The 13501-nt window shown below is 40.1% G+C and overlaps 1 protein-coding gene across 6 annotated transcripts in view; it reads left to right on the top strand.

Moving 5' to 3' along the window:
- The window catches only part of nrxn3a (neurexin 3a), a 2269325-nt gene that overhangs the window by 1007021 nt on the left and 1248803 nt on the right, over window positions 1–13501 (top strand). For all 6 annotated transcript variants that reach the window (XM_072273216.1, XM_072273232.1, XM_072273229.1 and 3 more), the window contains one exon: window positions 153–272. In XM_072273216.1, coding sequence (XP_072129317.1) covers window positions 153–272 — 120 coding nt within the window. The remainder of the gene's footprint in view (window positions 1–152; window positions 273–13501) is intronic.

Here is a 13501-nt window from a genome sequence, read left to right as displayed (position 1 = left end):
TGTGTCCATGATTGCGTCTACTTGGCTGTGTGTGTTGCTTTGAAATATTTAGTGCACTCATGGGTGCAAACTGCTTGCATGGAAAGGGGAATGCTGCTGACTTCATCTGTCATTGACAATTTGTCTTTTGCTTGTTCCCCCCACGCCCTAAGGTCCTAGCACAACCTGCCAAGAAGACTCCTGTACCAACTATGGAATCTGCATCCAACAGTGGGAGGGATACACATGTGACTGCTCCATGACTTCATACAGCGGCAGTCAATGCAACGACCGTGAGTAGCTGGTTTCATTAACTACCCCTGTTGCTGGCTGAGATCAGTGTGACTGTGGTGATTTCTCTCCCAATGCCAAGGGATGCGCGTGTTAGAACTAGGTGTATCACTGGAATATCCAAAGCATGGTTGTACTCGTGGTCAAAGAAAGATAATGATGCATTTGTCTGTTTTTTGTAACAACTGGCATTTTTTCTGCATGCTGGAGAGCAAAGTAATAAGTGATCTGTACAGAACAATTTTTAAACGTGCATCTTAAGTGGTATTCTTTCAGAAGCAATTACTGTTGCAACTTGCAGTGCATATTTTGTGATTTTGTAATGAAGTGCTTTACACTAATGTATTAGACGTCCGTGAGGAAACTGAGAAAGGCCTAGCTTGACTGGTGCCTATGCTCATCATAGATAGATATATCCATCTGTCTTTCAACCATTGCAAAGAAACTTAGTAAAGAATTGAAGCTCACAGGATAAACCCCACTTTGTTCATCCTTATGGGTTAATTGTCATATTAAAGAGAGAAAAAAAAGGAAGCTTTCTTCATTTGGAAGTTCAAAGGATGTCAGAAGTCTAAGCTCAAACTTCTCTGACAGGCTTAGATACATTTAAAGGGATATAAATTTCCCTGTGCAAACAGTCACTTCAGTACAAATTAATTCTTGCGTTTATCTAGGTCCATGTGTCCTCCTGCTTGGCATGGACTAGATGGACTGAATGTCCTGTTTCTGTGCTATGGTGTTCTGTGACTCTGTGACAACTTATGAATATTCATACTGCCTACTAATCACCATCTATTTTCAAAGGATCAAGGGAATGGGCTATTTAATACCTCAAGCCTCTTCTGCCATTTAATGGGATCAAGCTCATCCATGAACTAACTTTATTTTACCCTACTTCTTCCCTGATCCCATTATCAAAAAATTAGCAATGTCCAAGTGTAGCCCCCTGGTAAGCCTTAGGCTCGCTCAGCTCGCTTCTGTCTAGAGGGAGCAGCCTTCGGCCCCGCCAGACTGGGTAATCAAGTTTGTGTAGAGGCCGTGTGATGTACCCCACCCCACCAAATAACAGATAGTACACCATATGCAATTTACAGAATACAATTTATAGATCTTACTGGAACTATGTAATTAATAGATATAATATATAAGGAAAGTAAAAGGCGCTAAACTTATCAAAATTCAACCACCGTGCACAACCGTTGGAGCTCAATTAACGGAGTCTTCTTTCCACCATGTGATCTCCTCTGACTCCCTCGACCCGCCACCTGGGACCAACCACTGTGGTCGACCAAAGTGCGTCCAGCACGTCCTTCCCCTTTGGTTCTCCTCTCCTCGCCGAAGACCCTGGGCCTCGGACTCCCGCTTGGGGTCCGTTTCATTGTCCAGCTTACAGCATTGCGTCTCCTCTCTCTGTCCCCATCGTGCCTTCTGCCCCAAAGTCCACGAAAACAGTAGCTTACAGATACACAAGAAAAATAACAACTATCCCAGTTGGTTAGCAAATGAATACAATTCTCTTTATCAGTAATTATAACCCAAAGAAGCTGCTAGAGAGAACTATTGTCTCAGCAGTTAACATCACAGAGAAGCCATTTTATTTGCCTTAGCAGTAACATAAAAGAAGAAACCCCTTACACAAGTTAAGATTAACAATTGACCGATTGTCAGTTTCCATTAATTGAAGAGAGTTTGTCCTTTCTGCCATCCCCATTTGACCAACTTTAACCACCAATCCTAACCCAGCCAACTGAAATATTTCCATTTGCCCAACATGACTGTCTCCCTTAAGTACTTTGGAAAAACTTGTCCAATTTGATATATATTCAGGCCACATTCTAGGTCATTGAAAACAGTGAAGTTCCTCCACATTCATCAAACCAGTCCCAACATTATACAATCTCAAATATATTTCTCATGGGGGAGAAATAAAACCTAAATATATTATAATGCAATTAATGGTAAAAGATAAAACAATGGAAGAAAATAGTATTTTTTACTTTATTGAGATACAGCATAAAATAGATCCTTCTGGCCTTTTGAACTATGCTGTCCAGCAACCCTGATTAACCCTCGCCTAATTACAGGACTATTTACAATGACCATTTATCCCACCAACTGGAACAGATCAGATCCTTGGAAAAAATCTTCAACCAGGAATAATGAATCTTTGGAATTTTCATCCATGAGGCCTTGGACGGTCATTCACTGAGTGTATTCAAAAGAAAAATAATTGGTTTGTGTACAGTAATATGAGTTTAGAACATAGAACAATATAGCACCGTACAGGCCATTCAGCCCATGATGTTGTGCTGAATGTTTAACCTGCTCTGCGAACAGCCATCCATTTTTCTATCATCCATCTACCTATCCAGAGAAGTGCCCCTAATGTATCTGCCTCTACGACCACCCCTGGTTGGGCATTCCATGTACCCACCACTCTCTGTGTTTAAAAAAAACCTGTCTCTGACATATTTCCTCCAATCACCATAAGGTCATACCTCTTGGTATTAGCCATTAATGCCCTAGGGAAAAATTAGTCTCTGCCTGTCCTCTTTGAAAGGATCAGCCTTGATCTAATTAAATGGATGAGCGGGCAAGAGGGGGAGGGTGGTGGGGACAAATAGCCTGTGGCTGTTCTTATGTTTTAAGTTGTTATGCACATCCTGTAATATTGAGTTAAAACATCTGGATTCAAATTTTATCTATGAGGGATTTCAATGGTTGTTAAAACAGATGGATATTCAGTGCCCTATTGATCCTTATAATTGTCATCTATTGCTTTTATTGAACTGTGTTGGAAGATGTATTTTACTTGTCCTTGCGTTTGAAGAGAGGTGGAAACATTAGGTCCACCACAGGTAAGTGCTACTGAGGCATTTTCATTGGAAGAAGTTTAAGACGTATTGGGGTCAGACTTGCTGGTTTCAGATGATTGAAACGTTGAATACGATTCTGAAATTGAGTTTAATAAAAAGTTGTCCTGATTGATGCTTACACAAGAGCTAGCTTGAGGGTTTCATCAGCCCGGATGTGTCTTCCCTGTTTCAAACCAGATACTCTGATCATTGTATCACAGTATGCAAGCAATGGGCAGATGCTATTGGAAAGGATGATATTCTTTAGATTAATTGTGGAAAAATCTTTTCACCGGAGGTTTGTCACACCAGCCTCGTTGTGTTGATTGTGCAGGAGAATGGATTAGCATTCTATGTGAGACAGACTGCTAGTATATACCTCTTTATGGGATTACAATTGCCTTTGACTTTTCTTTAAAGTATGTCTTTTAAAACCATCTGTACACTGCTTAACCAAGGGACCTCTTAAGATAACAGATATGTTTAATCTAGAAATACTAATCTAGTTCAAATTCAGCTTATTAGCTTTATAATACCCAAACCATGTGAGAAATTCCTTGCCTCTTGTATGCAGCATGAGTCACAATCGCACTAAGCTGTTCAGTGTGAAGAAAGCTCAGGTGATGTTTTCAGTATCATGAAATCTTACACTGTTGGACATTTATTGATCAACATGAAAAACAGTGACCTATTAATTCAAGTAAGAATATTTAAATTACACTTTAGCAAACAGTATGTTCTCTGCAATGGTTATCAGGTGGGCTTTTGGGGAAAGAAAATGGGGTATCGGGCCCAATGCTAAATGCTATTGACAGAGAATGTTGGAAAGGATGCCATCGAAGGAAAAGAGGCAGTAACTTTGCGCTTTGTCACTGGGGCAACGATGAGAGTGAGTGAAGGACAATTGGTAACAAAATTTGTCACTGTATTGTTAGTTGGTTATTGAGGAAGGCACGTTGATGGCAATTAAAAAGCGAGCTGGAAAGGTTTGAGGGGAAAAAGTCAACAAAAGGCTGAGTAAAATTCAATTCTGTTTTGTGTTCCTAAAGTTCATTCCAAGTGAGAAATATTAGTGAACTGGGGGGGGGGGGGGGGCAGGTGGTTGGAACTGATGAGATTACCCTGTTTGATTGATAAGTGGAATATATATGAATGGTCCTCATTTTCTGGAATAAGAAGTGGCTTGGCCTTGTTCTCCTTGTGAGTATTTGTAGTAGATTCAAGAGAGGACCAAAAGGATGGAGTAATATTTTCAGCCACATCCTTCCTGTGGAGCTTTCCTGGATCACCAGCAAAAATGGGGAGTAAGAGTTGTCTGGTTATGAACAACCCTTCGGTGTCCATAACTGGCTGTGGAAATTGCAACCATCCTTCTCAAAAAACATCTAAGCCAGGGGGTTCCCAATCTTTATTATGCCATGGACCATCACCATTAAGCAGAGGATCCGTGGACTCTGGGTTGGGAACCCCTGATCTAAGCTCACTTTGACACCTCAGTATATATAAGAATTGGGATCCCACGTGGGAGGTGAGTTGAATCAAACTTCAATTACCAGACCTCTAGCATCCTTGGTCACATCCAATGACCGCACGTATTCATGTACCCCAAGCAATATTTACTGTTATCTCTGCTTGAGGTCAAATCAGCAAAGCTGCAGCTTATCTGAGGAATTAGATAAGCAGAGTGCTGTTTTACTATTTTTTTCTGCATTAAAATCTTTCTGAGGTTTATGCGTATCTGACAGTGGAAGGAATAAGCTTGAGAGGTTGTACACCTTATTGAAGCAAGGGTTTATGCCATCTCACGAATAATATAAGGATTTCCATATAATGCGAGATGAGTTTTTAAAAAAATACGCTGTGAAATGGAAATAGTGTTGATGGCCACCATTATGTTGGGTTTGACTCTACTTATAATATGGTTTACGGTATAATATCTGATGAATTTTTAAAATGTCTAGTTAAGGGGAAAATAATGTTGAACCCACCCATACATTGGCTTTGGACATTCTCCCACTCTCTTGCCCCTTTGAAGTTGAAATGAAGGATCATTCTGGCAGTAGAACTTTGGAAAATTGAGGCACCAACAGACTCAGAGATCCCATATGCCCTTCAAGACTCTGAATGCATATTTAAATTGAAGTAAATAGTGTAACGAGAATGCGGAATACCATATTTTCTACTTTTTTGTTAAATCTTTGTAAAAATGTGTCTTAACCTGCTATGTTTGACATGTTACATAGTCCCTCCAAGATAAAATGAGGATTGACACTAGGAATGGAATGGGATGTTCCTAGGATAATCTAACAGCCTCTTGTCTGCATCACTCACCAGCTGGGCATTTGTGACAAGACTCTTCATTCAAAATATCTGTACAATGTCTGCATTAGGAAAATAGATATATTCTTCAAACTTTTTTTATTTTAAATACATTTTCATTATCAAACCTAAATACTTGTATGTTCTGTAGTGGCCTTGTTTCTAATGGGGCTCAGATTAAATGGAGTTATCCTGGGAGATGGGTTGCTCCCTTCACTTTTCAGAAAGAGCTAAAGGAAACATTTATCTTTCTCCTAAATGGATGGCTGTGGCTGGACTTCTTCAGCTTCTTTACCTGCCTTCTGCTCTGAGGTGCTCTGTGTTATCAAACTATGAGAGGATAGGGATGCGGAAGGTAATTTTAACATTTAGCCAAGGAAGTCCTGAGTTCTCACTGGCATAGCATCTAAGTACTTGTCTCTCAGATTCAGATTCAGTTTTAGTTTTTTTGTCGTATTGATTGGTTGTCCATTGTATCTGACAATGACAGTAAGAAATCTGTGTGGGAAGGTTTTTAAAGTGGAAAACCTATGACACTGGGATAGTTTTACTCTTTCGAACTCAGAAGTGTGGGTCCAATGATATGAGTAGTTGTCACAACTGGGGTTATTCCTCAGTTGCAGTGGATGACCATGAACATGTGCTTTGTCATGCCCTTTGCTCTCCACAAAGCATTGCAGAACTGCCTTCTTGGCTGTGGTTCTCATCTGCCCAGTCTACCTGAGCTGATCTTGCATGCTAGGGTAGGCATGTCCCTATCTCACTGGGGTATGAGGCCTACTGGCTACCCTCACCTGGTTTAGCCTGCCTGTCAAAGAGGTGTGGTCGCTGTTGCATGCTAACAGCTACTTAGTGAGAGCCAAGTCTCTGCTGGGGAATAAAGGTGATTGAGCTGCCTCAGAATAGGCATGAGAAGCCATTTCACCAGCGGTGCTACCACTCCCAGGACACTCCATACACCCCTCTTTTGGGCATGCATGCCAGGGTGAAATGAAGTTATTTGCTTGTGTGAATCTCACAGAGTAACCAATATACAAGGAAATAATAAATACAGCAATGAGTGCAGAATAACAGAGTGGTGCAAAGAATCGTAATGCATACTGAAGTTGTGTAAAAAGAAACACTGAGGTGATAATAAAGGAAGGGGGAGAATTAAGTTTTTAAGAACATGACAGCATTGGCAGGATGGAGATGTGAAAGAGGTGACTGGTTCAGAAATCTGGTATGAGTGGGGAAGAAACTATCCCTGTGTCTAGTTGACTGGACTTTCAACCGGCTGTATCTTCTCCTAGAAGGTCAAAAGGAATGGCCAGGGTGGCAGGCATCCTTTGTGTTCTGGATGCAACACGTCATGAAAGTAGTCTGAATGGAAGGGCCGGGCAGTTTTAACATGGCTACAGGTTCCAATAGTCCAGAGCTGAGCAGCTGCTGTCCAGGCTGAGAGGCAACCAGACAAGATGCTTCCTATAGGATATTTGTAGAAGTTCAAGAAATCTCTGTAAGCAAGTTAAATTTTATCAGGTGCCTATTGAAATGAATTAGCTGATGTGCTTTGTTTATCACCACATCAGTGTGGAGCAACAAGGAGAGGTTGTTAGTGATTTGGGTGTCTAGGAACTTGAAGGGTAGAGTTCTATCTAACCTCTAGGTCAATCGTCAGCTGTTTGTCATGATGATGTTAAGGATTATGTTGTTGTTCTGACACCATGGCAGAAGTTTTGCCATCTCTTTCTTGTAACTCGTCTCAATATTGTAGATGATCCAACCTAGAGTGGTGCCAACAGCAAACTTGAAGATTGGGCTAGCACTGTATTTGGATATACATACATTGATATACAGTGAGTAGAGCAGGGGATTGAGTACACAACCTCAGGGGCATCTGTGTTCAGGAACGGAGTGAATGGAATATTATGATCGATTTTAACCAACTGAGGCCTGCCAGTCAGAAAGTCTAGAAGCCAGTTATTGAGTGGGGCCCCAAGGCCAAAGTTCACAAGCTTCATCTGTCTCTTTCTTCTTTGGCATAAAATTTTACTCTGAGCTCAATTTGCTTGTCAAATTTCTCAAATGGTGTGAAGGGAAAGATAAATCTAAGGTTGATTGTATCAACGAGTTTCAAGCCAGCCAGGACTCCTGTTGCTGTCAATATTGGTGAGCAAATGGAGAGCAACAAATATCTATCAAAAATGGCAAGAAAATAGTCTATAAAATGACACTAAAAATAAGAAACATTCTTTTGGTAATTATATAGTAGTTAAACAGTAAATTTAATTGATGCTGTATTGATACCTTTGGTCTATTCTATTTATTCTTCAGTTTATTCTATTTCTATAAACTATATTGTGGAGCAGACTCGATGGGCTGAATGGCCTAATACTGCTCCTATGTCTTATAATGGGTTCTCCCAGCTGACCTTGAAAACACATATATTTCCTTCAATGATGATTTGTTGGCGGGTCTAATGCTACTATGGCTGATTTAGCAATCTCCATCAATTTTGGCTGAGAAGGTATACCTAAACTAATTTCCAATACTGTCAAAGCAGCCCAAGCAGAAAAATTCTTGAGATTTACTTAAAAAAAAGTTCTAAGAATGAGGATGGACTAGTTATATGATTAGATAAAATTGAACTGTTCTCAGAAGATTGGATAGTATAACTTAAACACAGAAACTTGCCTTGCAGTTAGATTATGTCAGACTTTTCTTTCAGCACAGTGCATTCAAAATGTAACTAGCAATAATTTGCTTTTGTGATGATTTCTGGGTAGAATCACACCAATTACAGAACTGATAAGTCTGCTTCCACTTAGGATCCATGTTACTATTCCCAGTGTTTCCCAATGACAGATGCAAACTCACTGACAGTAGTCAGTGTGTAATTATCCCTGTAGAAAACAATGGTCATTTGACAGTAGCAAAAAAATTCAGAATATCATCCATTTCAGATGCCACCTAAAGGGTTGCTTGGTTCATAAAAGGTTATGGCTCAAGAAAAATACTAAACAGGAGTTAATTAACTCTAAAACTCTCAAAAACTGTTATTGTCCCCAAGCAGTAAGGCTGATCGACACCTCCACCAACTAACCCACCTCTCTTTATCATTTCCTGACAGAGGCATCCAATATACAGACACTCTTGTGCCTAGTGTCACTTGATGTATAGTATATTAGCAATCTTATGTATTTATATTTATTGTGTTTATTATTATTACATGCTTTTTAAAATTATTATTGTATTCTTTATCTTTTGTGCCTTTTTTGTGCCGCATCCAATCTGGAGTAACAATTATTTTGTTCTCCTTTACACTTGTGTACTGGAAATGCCATCAAACAATATTGAATCTTGAAGAAAATGGCAACTGCTTTTTTTGAGAATGTGCAACTCACTTAATGATCACTCTGAGCTAAAACAGAAGACTCGCTCCAACAATTTAGTAAGGTGCTCTGTGTGTGTGTGTGTGTGTGTGTGTGTGTGTGAATGTCTGTGTGTGTGTGTGTTGCGGGTCAGAGGAGGTTGCTATTAATGAACAGTCAAAGAAATTAACATGGTCTTGTCCATGATATCAACATATTTTTCCAGTTCTGAATATCATATGTAGAAGTGGGTTCTCTCTCATTATCTTTGTGCAATTCACCAGTAAGTCAGTACCTCAGCCCTCCCCAGGTGGCAAATCCCTGCTGGTAAACTGATCATTTTTGGCAGATTTCTTTGAACAAAACTACATATTGAACAACACCATTGTAATCAGCAGCAGCTTGTTGTCTTTCAGAACACTTACCCTTTTTGAATGGGGCAGGCTGGTGGGCATTTTCAGAAGCATATATAGTAGCTGTAAGGAAGTTGACTTGAAGACCTTGTCTGAATCCATGTGGCAATAGGTTGATGATGGATATTGCCAGTTGTATCTTGTTAGCATGGTGGTATCTCTTCCACAATAAATGGAGCTCTTATAGAAACATATAAAATTATGATAGGGATAGACTAAATAGAGGCAGGAAAGTTGCTTCCACTGGAAGTTGAGACTAGAACTAAGGGGACATAGCCTCAACGTTCGGGGGCGTAGATTTAGGATGGAGATGGGGAGGAACTGCTTTTCCCAGAGACTGGTGAATCTGTGCAATTCTCTGCCCAATGAAGCAGTGGAGGCTACCTCAGTAAGTATGCTTAAGACAAGGTTGGATAGGTTTTTGCATAGTCGGGGAATTGAGGTTTATGGGGAAAAGGCAGGTAGGTGGATCAGCCATGATCTTACTGAATGGCAGAGAAGGCTTGATGGGCCTGATTGCCTACTCCTTCTCCTATTTCTTATACTCTTGTGTTCTTAAATGACAAAACCTAATCTTTCCTTAGAAAGTTGAGTGAATTCCAATGATCTTTTAAGATTGTATTATTTTCTTCGGTCCAAGTTTATCTCGTAGTCTGTCTGTCTCTGAAATAAAATCAGAAACTGTTGGAAGCACTGAGCCGGTCAGGTAGTGCCTGTGGAAAGAACAAGAGAGCTAATATTTCAGGTCAGAGACCGTTAGTCACCTAAGGTCCGTATTGGGGGTCTGAAGGCAAATGACCTGACTACCGAATAAAGTGACCCGAGTGTAATTAAGGCCTCAGTGCTGGGTTAGTGTTGATCTGTGAGAGTTTGCTTTTCCTACCAATGGTCTTGGGGGATTTTGCAGAGATGGTGTTGGTGGTGTCTCTCCTGTAGCTTGAGTGTCCGTGACAGAACAAAATACTGCTGTGTTATTTCTGACTGAGCCATTTTGCTCCCGGTGCAATGGCAATTTTACTTTTGCTTTTGGAGAACTTTATATTGTTTGATTAGAATTGTAGAACTTTGTAAGCAGGCAAACATTTAACTAAAATTGCTTCATGTTCAGTACAATTCAGTACAAGCGACTCTTCCTTTGTGATGCACAGCTGAGTGTATGAGGTCAGCTCATAAACAGGCCACTTTGATCATGTTTTCAGTGTTCATTCTGTACACTGTCAGTCACTGATTCACAACACCAAGGAGTTTATTCTCTTTAGGAAACCTTAGTATGAGTAAGTTTTGGATAAAGAATTACTGTGTGCTGAACAAACCATCTGGATGGAAGAATTAAATGAAAGATAATTCTTTCTGTTTAAAGTCTTTGGAGAGCTCGATCCTGCGATGCAATTAAAATGTCTGTTCTTCTATATATCTGTAAGATTTCTCCTGGTTATGGCTAGCATAATTTAATCAAGGTCTGATTGCAGTATTTGATCAAGGATTATGTGAAATTATTGGATTTTACATCAATTGAGCAAATGTAAGTACAGCCCGAGCAGAATAACAAGAAGCTGCGTTTGGTTTGTCAAACTCAAAGTTGCAAAGCTTTCACAGCTCAGAGACTCATTTTTTCCCATGCGGCTGGGTGAGACTCGAGCTAGAGGTCATCATTTTATGATGAAAGGTGAAGTATTTAAGGAGAATCTGAGGGGAAGATGTAGAGAATTGAGTAGAGATTTGACGGAAGTATACAAAATTACGACGGGTACAAATAGGGTAAATGCAAGCAGGCTTTTTCCACTGAGGTTGGGTGGGACTACAACCAGAGGTCATGGGTTAAGGGTGAAAGGTGAAAAGTTTAAGAGGAACATGAGGGGAAACTTCTTCACTCAGAGGGCTATGAGAGAGTGGAATGAGCTGCCAACACAAGTGGTGCATGCAAGCTCAATTTCAATGTTTAAGAGACGTTTGGATAGGTAAATGGATGGTTGGGGTATGGAGGTCTAGATCAATGGGAGCAGGCAGCTTAAATGGTTTTGCTTGGACTGGATGGGCTGAAGGGCCTGTTTCTGTGCTGTACTTTTCTATGACTGTATGACTTTATGATCTTTCACTCAAAGAGTGGTGGGAGTGTGGAACACACTGTCGCAGAAGTGGCTGATGCAGATTCGCCTGCAACATCGAAGACGAGGGTTCCCAACCTGGGGCCCACTAGCCCCTTGGTTAATGGTCCTGTTCCATGGCATAGAAAAAATGGTTTGGAACCCGCTGATCTAAGAGAAGTTTGGATAGGTATATTGGTGATATAGGTATGGAGGTCCATGGTTCAGGTGCAGGTAGATTTAACTAGGCAGCAAAACAGGTTAGCATGGATTAGATAGACTGAAGGGCCTGCTTCTATGTTATAGTGCTCCGTGGCATGAAATTTACAAAGGACATTGGAATTCAGGATCTCTTCTTCCCCATTAGAATACTTGAAACTGAGAATCTACAGAAAACATTAAAATAGTGATTGATGGATTCCTGTTAAAGAATCAAAGCATGTAGATGAAGATATGTCAAAGTTCAAAGTAAATTTAAGTCCATAAATGGCACCGTAAACCACCCTGAGATTCATTTTCTGTTCTTCGAGCCATTCACAGTGGAACAAAAATAATAGAACCAATATAAAACTACATACAAGCTCTGACAATTGACCAATGTGCAGAATAAGACAAACTGCACAAATACAAAGGACAAATAATATTAATAATAAATAAATAATACTGAGAACATGAATAGAGTCATTGAAAGTGAGTCTATAGTTGGTGGAATCAGTTCAGTGTTGAGATGTGTGAAGTTATCCATGCTGGATGGATGTAAAGTATTAACTGTTCCTGAACCTGGTGACGTGTGATCTAAATCTCCTGTACCTCTTTCATGATGCCAAAGGCAAGAAGAGATCATGGCCTGGATGATGAGGTTCCTTGATGATGGATGCTGCTTTCTTGTAGCAGCAGTCCTTGTAGATGTGCTCAACGGAGGGAGGATATCCATCAATCTATGTAGCCTTTTCCATTCTTGGGCATGAGTGTTTCCATACCAGCCTGTGATGCAACCTGTCAGGATACTCCCCGTTGGGCATCTGTAGAAGTTTGTCAAAGTTTTAGATCATATGCCGAATGAGTTATTGACCTTCTCCACCTCTACTCCCCAAATGAGCATTCCTGGTTTCTTCCATCTGTAGTCAATAATCAGCTCTTTAGTTTTACTAACGTTGAGTGAGAGTCCCCCAATTAAGTAGCAAAGCAGGCTTGATGGTGTCAGTGGCAACTTTCTGTTGCATCATACACCTCACCCCTGCTGATCACCATCTATGCTGATTCATTTACTCGCACTTAAACTGTAGCCTTCATGATTCAAGTGCTCATCTAGATATTCCTTCAACACTGTGAGACGACCTGCCATCAACCAACCCCTCAAGCAATGTGTTGGAGATGTGAACCATTTGGGTGAAAAAAAACATCGCCCCAGATGTTCGCTCATCTTCTTATCCCCTAACTTAAAAATGAACTCTTGTTTCAGACACCTCTGTACTGGAGAGGAGTTCCCTACTCTTTGCCTTCTGTTGCTCTGTGCCAGTTTTCTAAAAGCATTCTATGAATTGAATTATTCTTTGGGATATCATAATGTCCTTTGAAAAGTAATTAATGAGAAATGAAATGGCACTGAGACTCCTGTTTGAATTGATAGTAAATGTATGTATAGGTTGAACATCTCTTATCAAGTTCAGCGAAGCGGACAGCACACAATTTAACTGCAAATTACCATAAACAATATTAACATTTTAACAAGAGCTTAGAATACAATGATGTGTTGTGATTCAGGCGGTCTTCATTCATGTTGATCATGAGTAACTGCTTTCATTAGTATACCTTCCCTTCACTTCATTTGAAGTGTATAACCTTGTGCATGGAACGTGAGTCACTATGAAGCAAGATTAATAACAGCTGATTTTACACTGAAATTCGACCCCACGTATTCCCATTCTCTCAGACTGGCAGGCAGGCAATGTTGGTACATTGAGTGGTTCAGGCCAACATAACCAAAATGAAATGTATGGGGAAAATATTCACACAGACAGAAACAAGATAACCCAGCAGAAAAAATATAGAAATGTCTTTTGAAAGAGTATCGGAATTCCTAGAGTACCTATCAGTTCCTGTGTCTGGAAAAATACGTTTCAAAGTCAAAATAGATTTATGATGAAAGTATGTTTATGTCACCATTAATGACCCTGACATTCATTTTCAGAATCAGAATCAGGATA

This window comes from Mobula birostris, chromosome 1 (genome assembly GCF_030028105.1).
Source record: "Mobula birostris isolate sMobBir1 chromosome 1, sMobBir1.hap1, whole genome shotgun sequence".
Classification (NCBI taxonomy): domain Eukaryota; kingdom Metazoa; phylum Chordata; class Chondrichthyes; order Myliobatiformes; family Myliobatidae; genus Mobula; species Mobula birostris.
The sequence above is the reverse complement of the archived record's forward strand: the minus strand, read 5'-3'. Positions and strand labels throughout refer to the sequence as shown.